This window comes from Patiria miniata, unplaced genomic scaffold (genome assembly GCF_015706575.1).
Source record: "Patiria miniata isolate m_02_andy unplaced genomic scaffold, ASM1570657v1 HiC_scaffold_29, whole genome shotgun sequence".
Taxonomy (NCBI): domain Eukaryota; kingdom Metazoa; phylum Echinodermata; class Asteroidea; order Valvatida; family Asterinidae; genus Patiria; species Patiria miniata.
In genome coordinates this window covers 25,051,130-25,072,940 of record NW_024037068.1, presented here as the reverse complement: position 1 = coordinate 25,072,940, position 21,811 = coordinate 25,051,130, and the positions used below count along the sequence as shown (strand labels likewise).

General features: G+C 41.5%; 1 protein-coding gene across 2 annotated transcripts; it reads right to left on the bottom strand.

Moving 5' to 3' along the window:
- Window positions 1-562: 562 nt before the first annotated feature.
- LOC119735955 (multidrug resistance-associated protein 4-like) lies at window positions 563-20,539 on the bottom strand. Of its 2 annotated transcripts, XM_038209932.1 has the most exons (28): window positions 20,472-20,539; window positions 19,949-20,128; window positions 18,569-18,679; window positions 18,212-18,332; window positions 16,763-16,975; window positions 16,222-16,311; window positions 15,202-15,365; window positions 14,595-14,720; window positions 13,933-14,182; window positions 13,133-13,483; window positions 12,006-12,095; window positions 10,855-11,046; window positions 10,359-10,540; window positions 10,166-10,262; window positions 9,701-9,874; window positions 9,443-9,580; window positions 7,983-8,069; window positions 6,867-7,071; window positions 6,417-6,496; window positions 6,066-6,216; window positions 5,320-5,550; window positions 4,387-4,493; window positions 3,725-3,916; window positions 3,173-3,328; window positions 2,855-2,944; window positions 2,339-2,511; window positions 1,811-1,916; window positions 563-1,607 (listed from the first exon to the last, which is right to left on the bottom strand). In XM_038209932.1, exons 1-28 carry the CDS (start codon window positions 20,534-20,536, stop codon window positions 1,449-1,451), a joined length of 4,281 nt encoding a protein of 1,426 aa, XP_038065860.1. In that variant the 5' UTR covers window positions 20,537-20,539; the 3' UTR covers window positions 563-1,448. The 2 variants fall into 2 exon arrangements, with proteins under 2 accessions (XP_038065860.1, XP_038065859.1); XM_038209931.1 differs by lacking the exons at window positions 7,983-8,069; window positions 18,212-18,332; window positions 18,569-18,679; window positions 19,949-20,128; window positions 20,472-20,539 and having other exon boundaries at window positions 567-1,607.
- Window positions 20,540-21,811: the final 1,272 nt, after the last annotated feature.

Sequence of the window (21,811 nt, the reverse complement as noted above, 5' to 3'; positions counted from 1 at the left end):
GTTGATTTCGAATTGCTGGCAACGACCTTCAGTACAGCTATTCTACTAGTTGTATGTGATAACAAGGAATAGGGGGAAAGAATAAGAAACACGCACGTGACTTCCTGGTTCAATGCCATCACACACTTCGGCACGGAGCACGCTTTGGTCGTTCTTTAGGTGAGGGCGCCCTACCGTTCACGCCTCTCAGACTACATCTAATCTTGACTTGCGTTATCTTGGGCATACTCTTCTTATGTCTGGATATGATAATGTTTTACACCAAACTGTCCTTAGGGGGTTTTTACATAGTATTGCAAAGCTTACAGCGTCTTGTTGTTATAATATTGGTCACCAATTTCATATCTTAAAAAAATTGAAAAAATCATGAGTAATAAACGCATGCAGGGACGCAGCACCGTAGCCGACAAATAATGACGATGCAAGGATGACATGTATTCATATCTTACTTATTTAATAACAAAATCAATAATAATACTTTTAAAGATGTTGAATTGAATTAAATTGATAATGGTTATTTCACAGAAATCGATGTGGCAGCGCAAAGGCTGAATTACATGATTTACACAAAAATACAAAGAGTAGTAATTTGGGATAAAATAACACACCAATTAAAATACAAAGATGAAAACACAACAATATCGTAAACAAACGCTGAAGAATAACATGATTTCCACAAAGGCTGAACTACATGACAAGGAAAAAAGGTGACAATTGGGTACGGCTTTTGTCTCGAAGATAAACCCTTTCAATGCAAAAGTACGAATTACAATATTATTTTTGAAGGGAATACATGTAAATGTATTCATTGATACATTGATTTATGTTGATATAACACTAAGCATGCTATTTTTCAATGAACATTAGTACCGTTTTGCATATATTAATTAATAAGGTTAACTTAAGATACTTTTTAAATCCGAATTGGGGCATGGACGCGTACAACGGCCCTGATGGAAGGTGAGTGACAATATCGGCGACCAGGGCCCGAGCCGGTTTTAAACGTTCTTGTTTTATACTGTCTCAGGCATTTATACAAAAATGATTATACACACGTATTGAAGTAACTGAATTGGCTACATATTAATGACCGCTTATCGCTTCAACTATTCTTGCTTTGCCTTCAAACAATTCATGGACCCTCACCAGTTTACATGTCAGATTTCAGCCAACAATACAGACCATCACGCATCACTCGTTCAGCTACAACAACACAGTTTACTATTCCCTGGAACTATCGCTTATGGGGCATTGTTCATTCTCAAACGCCTCTACCAAACCCTACCACAATCCAGAAGTTCAAATACGACAAACGTCCTTATTGAAGACAATACAATCTTCTCGCCGATCAAATTCGTTCACATCTCGTGTTTTTTTTTCAGTTTCACTGTGAATCTAACATTAATTGTTTGTTGATGTCAAATTTGTCAAGGGATACATGGGTTTGTCTACGTCTTCAGGGTCGTTGATGTCTTTCTGGCGATCTGCAGGAGTTTGACTGCCTCTGCCTTGCCTGTCTCTTGCACCACCTTGCTGAAGATACCGTCTTCCTTCTGAAGCAGAACGTAAGGCTCGTCAAACTCGATGAGCTGCCCTGCGTCAAGCACCTGAAAAACAGCAACAAGACTGAATGATCACCTGGGGAATTAAAATACATCACTTTCTGAATGTATTAATGATTTAAGAAAATATTTAGGATAGATAAATACGACACATCACCTCACAATGAATTACTAATGTAAGAACACTTTTTGTACTTGGTCAATCAGAACTCGATTATAATAAAATCTTACATAACATTTAATCTTACCATAACTTTGTCCGAATCCATGATTGTGTTGAGACGATGAGCTATTGTCAGAACTGTGCAGTGTTTGAACCGCCGTCTGATGGTTGCTTGAATCAAACGGTCAGTTCTGTTTGATTGAATGAAATAAATAATATAATAGAAACTTCATTATTTATATGACAATATTAAGATCACTTCAAACTGCTGCCAAATATGACTGAGGGTTTTGCCGTCTTTAATTTTCCATCAGAACTAAAACAACCGCAGATTATATCACTTTGACCATAAATGGTATGCGTCTATACCCGCAGAGAAAAATGACTCAGCTCTTCAACTCAACATGTACCCTGTAAAACAGGTGCTGGTGCAAGATAGGAACACGGTAATGAAGTGGTCTTTCCTAGATTTGTTTCAGGGTTAGAGTAAAGCTCCAGTGGTTTATGTTCGGGTTATCGGATTGTCTGTATAATTAACCATGTGGATAATACCATTTATTTAATTAAAGCGGGAGTTGCTGTTGCTCGATAATTTCTAAGCATGTACACTCACCTGATGTCCACGTTGGCTGTGGCTTCGTCCACTATGAGGATCTTGTTCTTGCGTAGGATAGCCCTAGCCAGGCACAGTAGCTGCCTCTGACCCACACTGAAATTAGTGCCTCCCTCGGTCAAGACTGCCTCCAACTTGTCCGGTAGCTCCTCAATCGCTGGTTTCAACTCAACCTTTAATTTGGGACACAAAAAGGCGCTCGTAAGAGTGGATATCATATCCACAGGTAGCCTCTTCTAGTTTTCTAAGATTCCCCATCTTCCAGAGATTTGTCTGTTGCAAGATTTGTAACAGCAATTAAGCCCCGTTGCGTGTAAAACCATCAACGATGGAAACCTTAGAATAATTAATTAGTAGGTTCACACTTTTAGACTATCAACTGCTGAAATTGATACCAAGCGACAGCTATGTGCGAGAAAAAAGGAACATTGAACAGCTGCAATTATATGTGTTGTGTCATCTCACAAGTCTGAATGAATAAACAGAGTATAGTCAACAGCAGAACACAAAACATACCTCTTCAAAAGCCCTCCATATATCAGAATCCGAGTGCCCACTGAAAGGATCCAGGTTCTTGCGAAGTGTTCCACTGAATAGAACTGGGTCCTTTGGGCATGGAGAAACAAAACAAGGTTACACGAAAAATGCTTCTACGATATCATGAACTATTCTTAAATGTTTATAGGTACACATTATGTTTGACGTTAACAAAGAACTAATCTTTAACATGTCCCAGAAAACTAGCAAAACACATGCTGCAGCCTACTCGAGAAGATTATTTCGCTTTTGTTAACACAATAATGTACAGTTTGCTAAGTTAAAGGGCTTAATTACCTGTGGGATGAATGAGACTTTCTTGCGGAGGTCATGCAGTCCTATCAGAGCTGTGTTGATACCGTCTATCATTATGGTACCTGTGGGCTCAGCCAGTCTCATCAGTACTGTCATTAGAGAGCTCTTGCCGGCTCCTGTCCGGCCTACGATGCCCACCTGAAAGCCACGATATGATGGGTGAAAGGACGGCTTTTTTAAGCCTTCGAAATTGTTCTTGGTATAACTTGGTCGAATTCACTCTACACAAATGTGTTCCAACCGGTTAATCTTAAACTAAGCTACAGTTGATGGAAGTCTTGAGTAATCCTGAGAGAAAATTTATCCAACCTTCCTTGAAAATTCATGCTGGTACACGTTCTTACCCTTATTTAATAATAACACAATAAAAAAAAACAAAAAAGAAGATTGATAGGACTGAGGTTATCGATCACATCGGAAAGTACATGTAGATTCTTCCTTCTTCCAATCCCTCGTCTGATGCCTGATTCTGACGCGCATTTTTTTGCATGTAAAGTAGAACCTTCGTTTGCATACATGGACATGTAGTCTCACCTTTTCTGTTGGCCTGATGGCGCAGTTAATTTCGCGTAGTACCAATGGCCCATCATCACTGTATCTCAGAGAGACGTCTTGGAGCGTAATGCCGCCATCTTGTGGCCAGTCTGGAGGTGGCATGTGATCGGTTTGCAACGGTGCCTCCGGTTTGATATCGATATACTGGCAAACACGCTCCACTGAAGTCATCTGAATGTACATAAATGACAGAGTGTCAGTGTATGATGACACAGATATCCTTAAAAAAAATTCAGCTTGTACTGTCGACAAAATATTCTGACGTCAAAACAGACTGAATTCTGATGAAACGCTCGAATGTTGTCGAGTCCTGCATAGACGCACTTGAGCTCATCCCAATTGCATGCATCGACTTTGGAAGTGTCCCGCTTTGAAATGAAATCTTGCCACTAAATCAAACTAAACGTTGGTCGCCAGATTAATATTGTAGTTTATCACCTCCTCTGACATCTCTCTGCTGACCATGATAGCTGACCATGATATCACCATGATTGCTGATCGTCTCGCATCTGACTTGGGTCTTGTCCAAATGCACGGGATAAACTTTGTGTCGACAGCTTTAGTGCTGGCAAAGAGACAGGGTGAAAAAAGCCATAGCCAGAAGAATGGCGTTGGGAAGAGGGAATACTGTACGGACGTACCTGGTTTTCTAACTCTGCACTCTGTCGCACCGCCCACTGGAACTCCCCCATGAGACTCATGGCATAGATCAAGGAGAGACCGACAATGCCAGAGTTGAGATCAAGAACTTTGGGGAAAACATATCGAACCAGGTTATCCGCTACACGGACTTTGGCAATTTGTTCAAACCAATAATATACCAAATTCATCACATGTGGCTGTATGTAGCATATCTGCTACGCCTTCTAAAGTGAAATAGCCCTCTCTTTTGATCATTACTAATTACCTAAAGCTGTTATAGGTGAATCCAAGATGGCGGTCAGCTCAATTCTTAGATGGTACCTCTTGTAATTAAAAGGATGCGCAAAGCTTGAAGACGAAGTAAGGACTAACATCTCTTTAATTACTTTGTCCCTAATAGTTAGTAGATTGGTCTAAGCCCTACATTCCGAACAATAATGGGTTTACCTGGTAACAGTATTTTTTTTTTCTTCAAATGTGCTCATTTGGGTGACAGTGTCGGTATTTGTACACGTGTCACTTGTGCAAACACGCATCCACATGAGCAGTGTACATACACATGTGTATAATAGCCATTGTACATGTATATGCAAATCCTAAGCACATTTGAAGCATTTTTGTTTAGTTTTACCCCAAAAGAGTCTAAAAAAGAATGAATATTGAAATTGTCCTCAACTGCTGTATTGTCTTGATTTATATCAAGTTAACTTGTCCTATAAAGTCGGATTTACTCTCAAATGTTAGCCAACATACCGATTGCCTACACACTTGAATGAATTCCTCTTAAAAGTTCGTAAATTGTTATCCGAATCAACAAACGATTGAGGCACTGTAAGTCCACGATATAGTCGGGTAAAACTTGTGTACTCATTATTAAATGTCATTATCTTCTGTTTACTGGGCTGATATAATAGGTGTAGTTACTAACTTACGATCTGCGGCAAGGATGCAGGTCAAACTGACTCCGGTGATAACTAATACACACAAGAAATCCAGCTGAACACCGAACCATCGAGCCGCAGACAGGAATAGGAACCAGGCCCTAGTGTGGCCGTCCAGGTACCCGTCAAAGTCCGCGGTGAATCGCTGCTGAGCCTTGAAGGCGCGGACGGTACTCAGACCAGTCAGGGTGGCTGACAGGTGGGAGAATACCGGACTGCGAGCTGAAACAGGTGCACATGATAACTAACGGTCAAAATATCGCATTAACAAGACGCAACTGAAAATGTGTTTGATGTCTGAAGTCCTCACGAGTTCATTAGGAAAGAATATCAGGTTTAGTGACAAGCTACATCAAGAACTGTGAGTAACTATTGCCGTAACAAACAGGTTTGGGTCCATGGGACAAAACAGGTAATGTTTCTGAAAAGAAAATAATTAACGGCCCCAATTTTGTTTAAAGGAGCAAATGGTATATTTAATCTAAAGGGGCGTACATAATTTTGCTGAAAACCAAGCTCAAAATTATCTGGAAATTTAAATTGGAGCGTAAATGTGGTATTTGTTTTCTTTAAAAAGTAAGCAAAAGTTCAAAGGGAAATGCTCCTTCCTGCTCCTTCCTGCGCTTTCTTCCCCCTGCTGGATACGTTACTAACTGTGACAGAGGTATTTTCTCCATTGTACATCATTTTACATGTGGTCTTGTGATCATGCATTTCAACGTTCAAGACTGGCCTACCTTTTCCTTCTAATCTTTTAACGTCTCGAGAGGAGGCTAAGTAGTACTTCCTTGTGAAGTGAAAGACGAAGCCAATCGGCAATGTGAAAGCGAGGCAAAAAGGATTGAAGATGGAGATCACGATGACAGTTGCAATCGCACCTAAAGAAAGCTGGAGAAGAAGATGAAACAATGACATTAATTAACAACAGGAAATGGAGGCATTGACCATCAGGTATTTTGATTGACTTTTCAAGATACTCAGAGAATCAATATTTAAGTAAATACAATTGGTTAGAAATTGTCATTAGAAGGCAACTTTTTTGTGTTTTTAATATACAGATAATATTGTTTGTGTAATGTGTACTTTACCTCAAGGAATTCGGTGAATGTGGATGGCAAAACGTCATCCATGTAGCCGATATCCTTAGCAAAGCGATTCAGAATCCGACCTGGAACCAAAATATACATCCATCGGGTCCATGCATTTGTGGCAGGATGTTTACATTTTGCCACCGTGCAGGCAATATGTGGTATCAAAGATCTCCCATGAACCCCTTCGAGGTTGGCGTAGAGCCCGAATCAGATCACGTGCCCATTCGGTGCACACGAATGTCTAATAATGATCCATCCAACTGTGATGTGGGTATGTGTGCAGGCCCTGCAGTATGATTGAACAAACTCAGGGCCTCGATGATGTACATATATAACGCACAAAATTCTTTGTTTTAATGTAAACTACAAAAACATGAACTTCTCATTGCCTTCAAGGATATCGATTGCACTTGACCAACGCGGTGATTGATTATGACAGTGTCTCACCCACGGGATTTGTATCAAAAAACTGCATGGGCGCTCTGATGATAGCGTCAAACATCTGGTTGTGAAGAGCCTTTGATGCCGTAACAAAGACATGATAGAACAGAAAGGCCCGAAGAAACGAGGCGGCGGTGGTAGCTCCACACAAGATGGCGTATATTCTGATGTAGTATGACCGGTTGCCGTACTCCGTACCGTCCTGATAATACTGCAAAGAGGACAAAATGAAAAAAAAAAAACAGTAAGCTAGGCCAAGCGTTTTTGGAGGTGTTACCTGTCACATTACTAACATTTGAGTAATCGTTTGTTACAATAATCACTTTTTCAGGCCTGATTGGAATTGCATTCAATGTCATCGCTACGTTCTTCGAGGCGCCCTTGCTCTCGTGAGTAGTCTGCACAGACAGTTGAACTCTTGGGGGATCAAGTTAAAAAAAAAAAAAAAACCCAGAATTAAAGTTTGCGCCTACTCGCTAGCTTTCAAAACTCCTGTCCTTTTCAATGTAACTGCACGTATCTTGAGTAGATCACACACCAACCTATACATACCTTTCACGCGCACATCTCAGTACAAGAACACACTTCGCTTCTACGGTCCCAGTCTTTTGAATAGCATTGACCAATCAAGTCCAAAACCTCCATGGGCTCTTTTAAGAACTCCTTCAAAGAGTATCTTATCTCCCAATATGAAGCATAGATTGTTTTTTTTTCCTCCTTTGGTTTGTTCTCCAGCGTTGCCATCTCTTTTCGCTATTTTTATGGGTTTTTTTCCCCAGTCATTTTTCTTGATCTAAGTTCTGGTCAGAATACTTTGTCCCCTTGTTTATCTTTGTCTTTGACTTAATTAACTAACTATTTGATTATTTCATGTCTTTGTTCTCGTTTCTAAAGGCACTCCGCTACAAGCCTTGGCTTATTAGGATTGTGCCTCCACAATATTGTATTCTGCTTTCTATTATGTTATTTTTTAGTATGGAAATAAATGTAATATTGAATTGAAGTGAAGTGAAGTGAACTGGACTGGACTGGACTGGACTGGACTGGACTGATCAAGTGCACTTTAGTAAATGCCTAGGTACGCCATACCTTTCCTGATACTGATCCTAACCGTCAACCAACCTGACTGGTAATATTTCTGTCCACCAGATCGTTCTCTTCTTCGTTTGTCCACATCGCTAGCCAGACATCCGCGTAAGAAAGCAATGCCTTAAACCAAAAGCAGAGAAGCAGAAACTGTAGCCTAGATGAGCCAATTCTATAGAATGCCGTTTATGTTTGTTATTTTCAAACAAACACAGTATTGTAACGGAAAGGGTAGGGACTTATAGCTAGTTTATTTACAACGTCATCCCTATTGCACTAACGTAAATTCACTGTGTGTTGGTGACTGGGCGGAGCGTAAGAGCCTAGTGGCTGAATGCGCGTACGCTATTGGTTGCCTAAGGCCCATAGGTTTAGTACATGCATATGTGTTTGTACGGCGTATGCTTGTTCACGTGAGGGCTATTCACGTGATCGCGCGAAGGTGTTGTGCTGTGGACAGCGGACAGTACGGTCGTGTATTGCTCGCGTTCTGTGTTTTAGGTAATGCTGACGCGCACTGTGTAAGGCGCTGGCCCTGACTGTGCTGAAGTTACGCTGTGTGATGCTGACGCGCAGCCGTACAAGTGAATGTACGGAACGATGCTGACGCTAGCTTGCATGGGTAAGGCGTAAATCAGGTTAAGGCTGACAGCGTGTATTACTTACATTGGCGTGCATTGCTTACATTGGCGTGTGTTATTTACATTGGCGTGTGTTATTTACATTGGTGTGCATTGTTTACTTAGGTACATTGTTTACTGAGTGAACGTTGCTAACTTGGTGTGCATTGTTTACTTAGTGTACATTGTTTACTGAGTGAACGTTGCTGACTTGGTGTGCATTGTTTACCGTAGTGTACATTGTTGACTTAGCAGTGCCTTGTTTACATTGGGCGCATTGTTCAAGCTGTGCGCGTTGCTGCTTAGTTGAGCTGTCAGTTAACTCCCAAGTGTAATTAAGTGACCCTGATAATTAACACCCCCATCAAAACTCAATCACTACTGCCTATTTCTTGATTATTGTATAATAAATTACGTTCATATTTGTTGTGCCGACAATCCTGTTGTCCAGGTGTATTTGTTGTTGGTTTATTGTGCAATTAACAGTGGGTAATCACAATCATCATAATCGGCGGTATATTTCCTCCAAAACGGACCTGCTCCCTAGGCCTTGAGGTCGCTCTGAGTGGTCTCTCGTCTTGGGAAAGCTTGCGTTCGGGAAGATCAGCTACACTCTAATAGGTGTCAGACTTGGTCCCAACGAACTTAGGTTTGGCCCGGGGAGATCCCCGCCACAGTATCAATGGTAACCATGTTGTCCATCAACGGTGTACCATAGTAAGCCAACAGATTATTTCCAAGCTTACTTATGATTTAGAATGACTTCCTTTATGAAAGTAAGTAAACAGATTATACAAAAAAACCTCACGACTAGTATTGAGTTTGGGGCGGCAGAAGCAGGCTCTTCTTTTTTTATCCTGGCGATTTAGAATCTACCTGTGCACCGACTACGACAATGACCCAGACGAGCGCAAAGGGGACCCCTGCAGCCGCTACGAGGAACCGGATGTACACCATCCACTCCACAGTGCCGGCCGCCATCTCCTCCGGGACGATACCAACAGGTGTCTCAACCTAAGCAATTAGATAATGCATCATTTTATGTAATATCATATCAATGAATTCCATTTAGATTGTATGCTTAGAAGGAATCCACTTGCGAATAGTTTTTGAGCATGAACCAAAGAAACGCACCCCATCCGAGTCATCTGAACAGATGGACACCTTGTCGTCAAGTCGTTCAGGATTTACATCCTGCTTATCCTCTCCATCGTAATCACCATCTTCAGATTTCTTCTTCAAAAGGGATGCAAAGTCCATGCCGTCTTCCTGCAGCTCTTTGTAGGTTCCGTATCCAGCCACCTTGCCCTTTCAGACAAGAGACAAATGTCTTAAAACAATAACCACCTTTCAGAAGAAAATAATGTTGTCATTTCTTTTCTTTCAAGACTGACGTTATTAACGTGCAGTGAACTGATTCTATAAAATAATAATTCTCAATACAGCTTTGCAGCATGTACTATCACTTTTTACAGCTACTCAAAGAGGATATCCTCAAATAATGTGAACTAAGTTAATGTAGGATTATCTCCGGAAACACTGCGAAATGAAGGCGGCTGCCAAAAAAAATATATTTTAGAGGTCGTTTTATTTAATTACCTCCTGAAGGATGAGAATCTTGTCAGCCTTGTCAATGAATTGAAGCTGATGGGTGACAATGATCACAGCTTTGTCCCTCATTTCATGGAGAATGCACCTATGGGAGACAAAGGGCCGTTACGTCTCAAGATAATGAAATGTTTCTTTAAAAATAAGTAGATTTGGTGTTTTTTTTTATTGTAGATATTCTCACTTTTCAAAGAGGTGTCTACCAACTGCCGGATCCACTGCACTCAGAGGATCATCTAGTAGATACACATCGACATCACTGTACAAGGCCCTGGCGAGGCTAACCCTTGCCCTCTGACCTCCACTAAGGGTCACACCACGCTCACCAACCAGCGTCAGGTCACCTTCAGGAAGCAGTTCGATATCCTGTAAAAAAAGAAGCTCAAGTTTTGGTATCAGCCTCGAGTTTTCATCTGTGGCTTAGGAATTATCAATAAACCTGAATTGTCAAGACAACGTGAGAGTTTTCTTTAACCTTTGTCCCGGGATGACATAGTTCAATGTTGTCCCAAGCAAAACGCGGCATAATATAAAGTCTCTCAAATCTTTCAAGAAATTGCCCCCAAATCTCCTAGAACAGAGACTGTAGACGAAGTCAAGATTTCGAAAACCAAAGAAGTGTCATGCAAACATCACCAGCGATTGAACAGCGCCACTTTCAATGCTCCCAACATACTTACTCTGGTTAGCGCACAATGTTTAATGATTCGCTGGTACTTGGCCTGCTTGTATTTGCTGCCGAAGAGGATGTTGTCTCTTAGCGAGCCAGAAAGGATCCAGGGCTGTTGAGCCGTGTAGCCAACCCGACCATTCAGGGTGTTAACTCCTGATACAGTAGGTATCTCTCCCAGTAAGGCAGCCAGAAGCGAAGACTGTCAGGAAGAAAACAATAAACACTTGAGATTGTGACGCCTACATCTGTTCATTTCGTGTATTCATTGACGTTTTACAAGCGGGGGCCTAACACAAGAGTGCAATCATAACTATCTAATCGGTCTTTGACTGACTCTACCAGTCAAGAGAAATTGTGGAGAATCTGGAGAACAGGAGAACACTTCGAGCATCTCATAACCACTTAAACAGGATGTGAGCGGCTTACCTCACCTGTAAAAACTGAAAGTTGAACTACACACACCAAAATGAAGAGTAAAGTAAATATGTGGCAAAAGTGCGACACACATGTAGACTGGTTAGGAGACTAGCGCAATGTAGGGAAATTTTCCCCAGTGAGCAATGTCACAGGGTGGAGCAAAGGGGACATCTCTATAGTCTGACGTCCAATTTGTCCGACGTCCTATTGGTCCGACGTCCCATTGGCCCGACGCCCCATTGGTCTGACGCCCCATAGGGTTAGGGTTAGGGTAAGGGTTTAGGTTAGGGTCAGTCAACCTGAACCAGTGGAACTACACAGTAATGTTTCAACGGACCAATGGGACGTCGGACCAATGGGACGTCGGACCAATGGGACGTCGGACCACTGGGACGTCGGACCACTGGGACGTCGGATCAACAGGACGTCGGAGTAATAAATTGATTTATCCAAGAAGCTCAATCAGGTCATGTGAAATTCATTATCCATTATCCAAAAAGGCAATTGTTGATTCAATTAACTATATTTCCATTGTTGTGGTCCGAATCCAGGTGTCATGCAGTGCCTATTTGACTTATTTAGGCAGAGTTAGCCAATCAGTTCTTTCGGTGGTAAACTTTCACCAAAACGAACTTGCATCCCTTAGCCTTTAGACTGCTTGTAGGGCTCCGGTTCGAGGAGAATCCACCACAATATGTCTAAGAAAGGATTCACCGGATTCGAATCATTTGGTTTACTCACCTTGCCACACCCAACAGGCCCAATGACTGCAAGCAACTCCCCTGGTTGAATTCGGAAACTGACGTCTTGTAGCACTGTGTTCCTGGTGTCCTTTTGATTGAGTTAAAAACAATTTTATATCTGACTGTGTTTTACACGACATTTTTACTTTGAATCGAATAAAGAATTCGTGGAAAAACAACGATGACACGAATTTTACTTCCATCGTTCCATCGGACAATGTTATGGCGATACTGCAGTGCCGTGGTCTCCACCTGGCCTGAGACATTGAATTTGTGGTCTGCGGGTACTTCTGCATGTTGTGGGTTCGAGTCCAGCCTGCAGCTATGGTGCTTGTGCCCTTGGGCAAGGCACTTTGTCAATTATTGCTTTTTTCCATCCCGGAGTAAATGGGTACTTTTGAGGGTAGAGATTGTTATAGTGGTAGATTTTGGCTGCTTTGCGCCTAAATGGCAGCATCGAGCTGTATGCTCCACGTGGAGCTTTGATGGTATTTGGAATCTTTCATTGGCCAAGCGAGCAGGATAATAATGATGTAGCGCCTTACTGGTGGATACGTGCGCTTTATAAATACCCGTTATGGTGATATGGACATTTTCTTGGTTGGGTCGACTTTTTGTATAATAGGGCGATGAAACTAATAAGGGCGACAGATCAAGTACTGTCGCCCTATTCCCTAAAATCGCCATTTGGACCAGTGCTAGGGATAGGGTTTATGGTTTAAGGTTGAGGGTTTAAGGTTAGGGCTAAGGTTAGGGCTAGGGTAATTTTGTGCACAAGTCTATGAAGTGTCCACCTATTGGGGTTGCTAGTAATACTATCGCAATTATACCATTTAGGTCCACACTTCAGCGTGGGAGGTTTACCATTAGGAGACGTGTGGAATTTCAACGTCTTTTAAATGCCTCAGCTCCTATTGAGAGGCAATATTTCAGTGTCGCAAACACACTGGATCGATTGCTCATGTTCCAATTAGTAAAAAAATACAAAAAAGGCGTTACTCTGAGGGAAATTGGGGTTAGGGGTGGGAAAAAGCGAATTATTTTTCAGTGCACAAGTCTATATGAATGTTTCCCGACGTGTATGATTATCGACAATATTATAATTATTACTAAAGGCAACTCTACCTTGTTCCAAGATCCGTACATATTCTCCACGACAATTTGGGCCCGTACGTCTGTCCCAGTATTGAGCTTGTTCGCATGAGGATTAGTCTCGACTGGTTCCTCTTCCTCGCTTACGGCAGTTCTAAGGTAGTCAACCAACTCACCATTGTCCGCAGACTCAATCACACTATTCGTTCTGTTTGTTTGTGCGCTCTCTGGATGCTCTGAAATGTCCAACTTATCATTCTTTAAGGTATCATCTGCTTTGATCTCGTCCAATAGGGCCGTTTGCTCTTCCAGGAAAATATCATCCATGACGTCCGTATTAGGCTCGTTTACGTGTCTCTGCAGCTCATCCATCAGCAAAAACATCTGGTCAGAAGCAAACAAGTATAACTATAGACACTATGAAAGACACCTTCTTTTGTATACAGCATACCACGCCGGACCTAGGGTGTGTTACATGTAATTCAGAGTGTTGTATTTACTAGAATGCGGGTCCTGTTCACCGTGCAGATAATTTTAACAGCCGCGACCAAAGGCTTATGGTTGTAACACATGTATAACATGAATCTGTATTAACATTGTTTTTATTAAGAGTCTACTGTAATTATCTCAAGTGTAACTGTTCATCAAGGTCTTTATCACCCGAAGTCTTTGAATGGAGTCAAGTACTCTGAACGGTTGGAAGCCAACAACCACCAATGACGGGGAACACTTTGGGAACTCGACAATTTAGAAAGTTGAGCTTCATTTATTGAGACTCGGTTCATTATAGTCTTAATTCGCCGGCGTGAGGATTTTCTCTTTGCAATTCTCACCTGAATCCTTCGAATGGAGACGAGTCCCTCCGATCCGTGCATGATCGCGAATGGGAAATTGTTGGACAGGCAAATCCTGGCGCTGTAGAACAGTGCGAGCAGGGGGAAGACCTTAGAGGGCGTGACAGGATTTCCCAGAGAGGCGTAGACAATGAATGTGATGAATGTCGTCAACAGAGCGCCATCGAACCGGAGGGCTCCAATTATTGCGTGCAAATAGGCACTGTGTAAAATCTTTCGTACCTCCTTTCTGTAGACAGAAAGAAGCAAAACTATGTACGAAAAACCATGCTTTTTATTCTGCAGAGTACTCATTTGGGAAAACCGGTTTATTTGCCAATCGTCTGACCATCGTGAATTTGAACACCTACCGAGTGTGTACTCGGTAGGTCTGCCAGTTCTAAATAATCACCTGAACTGACAGGAATTGGCAAAGGCCGAAAGGGCTCCTCACAGCAGCCAGAGGCCACAGACAGTTGAAAACAAGCCTTGTCAACAGGTAAGCTCATTGACTTTAATCCCTCATATCCATCTTATTTTTGAGGAAATGAACTAAAATCTTCCTCGCAAGCCACCAGTTACGCACACCTCTTTGCCCCCGAAATTTGGTTGTGGATCTGCCATTGCTCTGAGCAAATCTTGGAAGAGGGAATTCAACTTACGCTCGGCTTTCGGCGACCAGTTTTCCAAACGAATGTTCCCACGCGTATATCTTGATGACGCGTATGCCAGATATCACTTCATTCATGATGCGGATCCTTGCATCCGACAACAAGGCCGTTTTGGATCTGAAAGGGAGAAAGCACAATATAAACTTTTCTGCAAAGATCTGGGGACTTTATTGAGGTCGTTTGCAGTTTCAAATGAAAAAAAGAAACACTCCTCATGCATTGGAGGTTAGTAGAGTATGAAGTTATTGGTTTCTATAACAAAACATTTCACTATGTATAGGGTTTGTATAACAAAATATGCACATACCAGACAATTGCTTACTTCGAAGACATTGGTACCATATTATACTGAAAGGTGTAGTCAGGTGTAGTGGTAGTGTAATAGCTGTTGCACCGAGTGGTGATTAATGGTACTATGCTAGTAATAGCGAGCATTCTCAAGGCAATATTTGACACTGCTAAAATACCAATTGAAACGGGGGGTCTAAAACTGCCGTTTATAAGCAAACATTATCCCAATGGTTATCTGATCGACAGTTTACCCAAGAATAAGTCAAAAGGGATATCACGATAGGTTTCTGAATGCACCCAGGATTACCTAAATTTGGAAGCTAGTTTCCCAATGTAAATTTGGAGGGGTGCCATGAAGATCAAAATGGAAGTCCCGGCAAGGCAAGACACTCCGATCTCTCTCCAGGCTAGGGCGACCACGATAGTCAGCTGTAGAGGAGCTATCCAGAGGTAGTGGAGGAGCCGGAAAGCCTAACAAGAAGGAGACGAGGCAGCTTGATTCATTATTAAGCAACTTCTGACATACGAAATGGGGAAAGTATGTGGGATCGATTGGGGTTGATCGATTGATATCCGTTTTGACTTTAGAGTTGCTATTACATCTGGTGCACGATGACACAGTACCTGGTTAACAGTCAGAATGTTACATTAAATGCTCACACAATGTCTCATCGAAGTGGTGTAGCCAACAAGTAAGGATAATTTATCCTGTCCAACAACATTTTTTTCACGAGTGTTTTTTGAACGTCGCGCGATTGTCGGCATTGTTATGCCATGAAGAGCAACACCTATAGTCCGATAGTACCTATGATCGACGGCTTTTAGTCTGCTTACCAGACCAAAATATTCTGACTATTTCTGATGAATATAAGGGGTAGTACGTAGCCGTTAGTGTCACTTGACCGAAACGGGAGGATTTTCGAATACATTTCGTCGACACTCTCGGATAGCACCTGGGTAAATTTGGGTATAAAATAGGTTTTCTTTGCCTGCACTGCTCATTAAAGAGAATACGCAAATGAGTTGATAATTAAAATTCATTACTTGCATGAAACAAAAAATGTAATTCAATGAATACTCTGCGAATCAAGTATTGCACGACGGACGAGCTTCGCTGCATCACTTCGCATCACATTGGTTCCAAAGTGTTCTTTACAGTATCAAGTTGATATATTGGTCACACCCAAATAATTATCAGAGGATTCAATTTCTGCTCAATTTGTCACCACAGTTTTACAACACAAACAGTTTCCACTATGGAGTATCGTAGATAATTGTAAGTCACACGCGTTTTTTTGATTTTTTTTTTTTGGGGGGGGGCACCTACCAAATCGAATCTGTTGACGTCATTGGATAAGATGTTGACCAGTTGACCGATTGTCGTTTCTCCTAAAGCTAGGTTGCTGAGTCTTAAGGCCTGCAATATTGAGAAGGGAAAAAAGTTAGCTATAACACTTGTACTTTATAAGGACATAAAAATGTGAGAATACTGCGAGGATCCTCTTACCAATATCATATTGTGCTTAAGCTATCCTTGCTGAGATTACTAATTGAATGAATACGCATCGCTGGAGTAATCCTGTGCTCTGAGTTTGCTACGTATGGGCGCGTTTTTTGTTACTGGTGCTGTCATCTTTTGTATTTGACAACATGATGGGGTTTTGGTTTGTATTGTCACCTGGTCTGTACACAGTATGCCAGGAGGTGAGATAGAAACATTTTGACCGTTTGTGACCTCTTAAATAGTAGGAGGATTAGTACCTTATACTGATTGAACGGTAGGCCTTATAGGGTATTACACCATGCTGGATTTACTCCATGTTGGTTTCACCCCATGCTCCAATTTCCTACTTGAAATCTTGAATCACCTTTCTGAAGATGAGACCCGAGCAGGCCGTCCTTAGCCTCATTCCTGTGATCCAATAGCCGAAGTAGCAAAAATGGCCGGCTATAAGTATGAGCAGGGAAGACAAGGACATGCCCAATGCTTGCAAGTAGGCTTCCGTGGTCGACACGAGGTCCGTGGAGAAGTACAGAACAAGACGACTCAGCATCACTGGCTGGGCCATCTTCAAGACGACCTAATGTTGATAATATCCACATCCAAAACACATGTATGAGAAGTAAGACAGATATCAGAATAAACGAAACACGGGTTGCATATACGAATTTACGATTTATTGTTGAAACAACCTTTTAAAAGTTTCTTATAATGTAAACAGCATTTAATATTGTCCGTAGTGATTTGTATTCAAACATGTACAAACACTAGACCCATTCCTGACAACAAATTGTAGGGGTGGATTATAACTTCTTCTTTTTTTGCGGAATCCCCGCTGCCATTTTTAAGAAAATATCGTTGATTATCCATCGGCCCTTTGACCACGGCAACCATCATCGTATTAGCAGCGATACCTACCTCAGAGTGAATACAGTTCATAAATCGCTGTAGAAATTGTGCTTTATCATTTTCATTGTCCCCGGGGATTCCAATCATTGTAACCTTAAGAAGGGTTTACCCAAGCACTATTAACATGTGGATTGTGCAACTTGCCAAAATATAATCCTGGACCATTGTTGTACAACAATTAAGGGAGCCTGCAGATCGCTGAAGCGAGCCCCTTTTGGCAACTCAGACTATAATGTGGAACTCCTGGTTCCAGCACATAAGCAACAGCTTAAACGCCAGAAACCAGATGAATGCCTTGTTCCAAGGTGGACATATGAGGGTATTCAGCGACTGCATGCATGTTTTGCTTGAACTGAATCGGTCTTATTTACAGAAAGTGCAGCTGATTTGGATGAATGTGCAGAGTTCACAATGGACTACATCAAGTTGTGTGAGGAGCTGTGCATTTCAAAGAAAAAAGTGACTCGATATCCAAACGACAAACCTTGGTTTGACCGTTCAGTGGACTCGGCACACTGCTCCAGGGACAAGGCATTTGAGTGTGGACAGGTCAGCTTTGAAACGGGCAAAATATGCCGTCTGTTAAGCAATAAGTGATGAAAGAGGGGACAAGGAAACAAGAACAAAAATGTTGCTGTTAATTTCATGGGGGCTGTTAGGGTGAATGTTCCCTTGACCGCGCTCGGTAAAAAGAATATGTCGAGAAAACGAAAGAAGTTTTGGGGAAAAATACTCCCCCCCCCCCCCCACCTCCCTCTAGGAAAAAAATCCTGGCGACGTCCAGGAAAACAACTTCTACTTTCTGGTGACCGTTTTCGAGTCGGTTTTATATTCATTTATTTTCTTTTGAAAAAGTTCCACAGATCTCTAGTGCAATAATTCACACTAAACAGATGGTTTTGGTTACCTCAATGAATGCAGGCAAACCATGTATCATGTAATGCCAGCCAAAAGCTCTAAGCAACGCCCATCGAAGAGACGAAGGCTTTCCCGTGGCTTCACTTTTCTTAATTTCTTTATTCCACTCCCTGCATGGAGAAGGGATTCCAAAGATCATACTTGACATACCCACGATAACATACAATTAAGATTTACAATAGTAAAATATCATATTGTTTTCACTCTCCATAGTTAGTCAGATGTAGATGTACTTGTTCATATTATTGTCATTGATCTGAAAGCCCTTAGTGTGCTCAAAGACTATTGACACTTTGTTGCATACATTTTATTTTGTGATAGGGTATTGCACTGGCACATACTTTACCTCTCGAGTTTACCGACCACAATAACAGCGGAGTCGTCAGGCAGAACGTCATACAAGTCTGTTTCAACAAGAGGTCTCTTGTAGCCTCGACGGAAGAAATTAAACATCCAGCTTCAAGAAGAAAATGATTATGTATGGAATTGAAAGCAAAGGAGGTTATGAACATTACAATACGTGATTGTGTCAGTATTTAATGCGCACTTTGTGTTTGATTTAGTATTTGCTTACTTTCCATGTAGAATTACTGAATCGTTTTTTTTTTCTCAGTGAAATGCAAATCAAGGCAGCAGCAACTAGCATATCAAAACGGAAGGGTAATTGTTCCTGGCGGATTGTCTAAGACTTACAGTTATGATGGTTTTAGACAGAAAAAAAAATCAGTGGAGTGTCATGGCCTAGCGGTTAAGAACACCGGACTCATATTCTGGTGTTTCAGAGGCAACAGTGACGTGGGTCAAGCCCGCCGGCGGACACTTTTGCCCTTAAGCAAGGCACTTAACCATTCCTGCTTCATCCTTCGGATGGGACATAAAGCCGTAGGTCCCGTGTGTTGTGTAATGCACGTTAAAGAACCCATTAAAACTTGTCACTAAGAGAAGGGGTTCGCCCCGTCCTGACAGTGGCCGCAGCGCCTTGTAAACCCTTATAAGGTGCTACATAATGGGTCTCATATTTCTCATGTACTTCATTCATCTAATAATATACATAACTCCTAGTGCCTTGAGTACCTATACTCCATTGCGATAATGCCTGAATAGGTTTCTGCAACGTAACCATACAGATACAGATCAGAAGATATATCGTCAAAAAATTGTTATGTATAATTTGCTTATAAATATGTATTTTATACCAGAAAATTGCTGAAAAGGTTTTTAACTTAAAAAAAATACGCTTAAGATTTTCAACAAAACACAAAATGCCCCAGTATGTTAAAGCAAATCGGTAGAAACAAACTCCACTTCAGAATCACATTCACTAACTGACTAAAGGTTACAGTTTACGGTAACAGAAAAACACTGTACGAAATGAAGTGGCGCGTCATTGTGCAGGCCTACGGGATACGTAGGCCATCAGCCTCGGTCCATTGTTTTGGCCACCGGTATCAAATGAGGGGAATAATCGTCATAGCGATTTTTGGCAATGTATACACCTCCGGAGTTGAAAAATATGTGATAGCATTGCAGCGGTGGCAGCTTTTGGGTGTTATCACCTTTTTTCTCAAAATGTCCATCAAAATGCTTGTTACCACTCTAAGGGCGGTACACCTTGCGCATGCTCACTATAATAATTTATGTCCTGATTTGATACCGACCAAACCCCCAGGCTGATGGCCTGATGTGGTGTATGTGCAGGTATAAAAGGGTGCATAACTTATCTTACAAGAATACTAATTTTGAGAAGAGACCAGCTGTCTTCATGGGGTGTGGCGGTCTTCTGACTCCGGAGGGGGCTTTGACGGGCTCATCCTCAGTCTGCGCGAAATCTGAAACATGTCTAGGTTTGATGTCGTAACCCGATGTTTTGGACGAAACGTCGACGTTATGGGCCGCCATGACGGTGCTTGCAATATGACATGCGAATAATTATTATTGTATATTGTAGCAGTAGTGGTGCTTGTTGGTAACAGTTATTCTTTGCAGTGAAACGTACGTTCCCTTGGTGTTATTGCACAAAGATAAGGTAACCAATACGTGTACACTTACGTTTCCCATAATACAGAGTTCAAGTGTAATACAGTTGACATATGCACAATGATGTATCCAGGACTTTGGTCCAGAGTATAAAATTGATAATTAAAGGGACATTACGGCCTGAAATCCCCGAATATTTCATGTTCCGGAAAGTTAACTTCAACTATTTTTAAAACGTATGGTTGAAAAGGAAACAAAGCTTTATGTCTTACCGTTCCCGAGAAAGGCAAAACTTTGGTAGTTGTGCATAACTGTCGGTTCTGAACAGCGCCCCCATCAGCCCCTGGTACCAGCCAATGATGTTGGTATGGTTTCGAGGCGGGAAGTCACTTATGTGACTCACTTTGAATATGAATTGCGCCCCCTGTTGTTTTCAAACGAAACTTAATTACGACTTCTTTAAAGAATTTTTCGACGAATTCTTGCACGTGATCAGTAGCTGTACACTCATGAGGGCACCTACAATGGAAAAACCATTGTGCACGCTATTGTACTCAGCAATTGCTCTGTGATGGATTACTTGAACAGCTATCACACGATTTTGCCACGGAAGGGGGGGCATTCGTGATACCATTGCTATAACGTGCTCGGATTGGCCTTCAGCCGCAAAAGCTTATGCATCGACGCAACTTGCTTTGAGCTGTGCAGAAAGTTGCACGTGATCATCTTTCTCAACCATCCTTTTCAGAAGTATTATAAGCTCTTTTTATCAGATCAGTTATTTTTCTACATGGGATATAGAAGTCCATTTCGGTCTGTTACGCGTCGTGTCTCATAAGTTTGGTAGTGATTGATGATTCTATTTGGTAGATATTGATGATTCTATCTTGGTGGCGCTTTTCAACAAGCTGAAAGACTAAACAACACAAGTTGTGGCATTCCAAATCATTTAATTTACGAATCCAGAAAATTTATCATTCGGTTTTCTGAATCGCGTTGATTAAATGTAATGGTTATATATATTTATTTTTATCAATTTCTGAGATACAATTATTTGGGTTGGATTCTTTTATCGCAAAATTCAAGCTCTTCCTTATGATTAAGGGTGTCTAATACCGAGATTTAAAAGTAAAACAACCACACAACTATCCTTTAAAAAAAACTGGGCGCTGTTGTAGTCTTATTGTGTTATTGTGACTTTCGGGGTCCTCTTTTGCGACCCCCAAAAATCGGGCTGTTCGTGCTAGTTGTGATTCCATCCGGAATTGTTTGCGTTTTGCGGATGTGTAAGAAATCACACACCGTGCCGTGCATTGGTGATTGGTCACTGCTGTTCGTAAGCACGGCGTTGGGTAAGTGTGGAATACCAGACACACCAAACGTGTATTGTACATTGTATGAAAACGACAGGAAACACGTTTTATACTCCGTCGTGTCCGATGTAAATAAACCGTGGTTTGTGTTTGTTGGTTTTTTTCTTGGGAACGGTAAGACATTATTAGTTGGTTTCCTTTTCAACCTTGTTCAACCTTCCTTTTCAATGTTTGAAATATGATATTCAAACAATTCAAAGCATGACATTTTTGGGGATTTCAGGGGATTTCATAGCGTT

Coding starts and splice junctions, on each gene's coding strand:
- LOC119735955 (XM_038209932.1), bottom strand. CDS start 20,536: ATGGGGGCGCTGTTCAGAACCGACAGTTATGCACAACTACCAAAGTTT. Junction 11,047..12,005: donor GGCCTGTTGGGTGTGGCAAG/GTGAGTAAACCA, acceptor TCTTCCTGACAG/TCTTCGCTTCTGGCTGCCTT. Junction 9,875..10,165: donor AGATTCTCATCCTTCAGGAG/GTAATTAAATAA, acceptor CTTGTCTGAAAG/GGCAAGGTGGCTGGATACGG.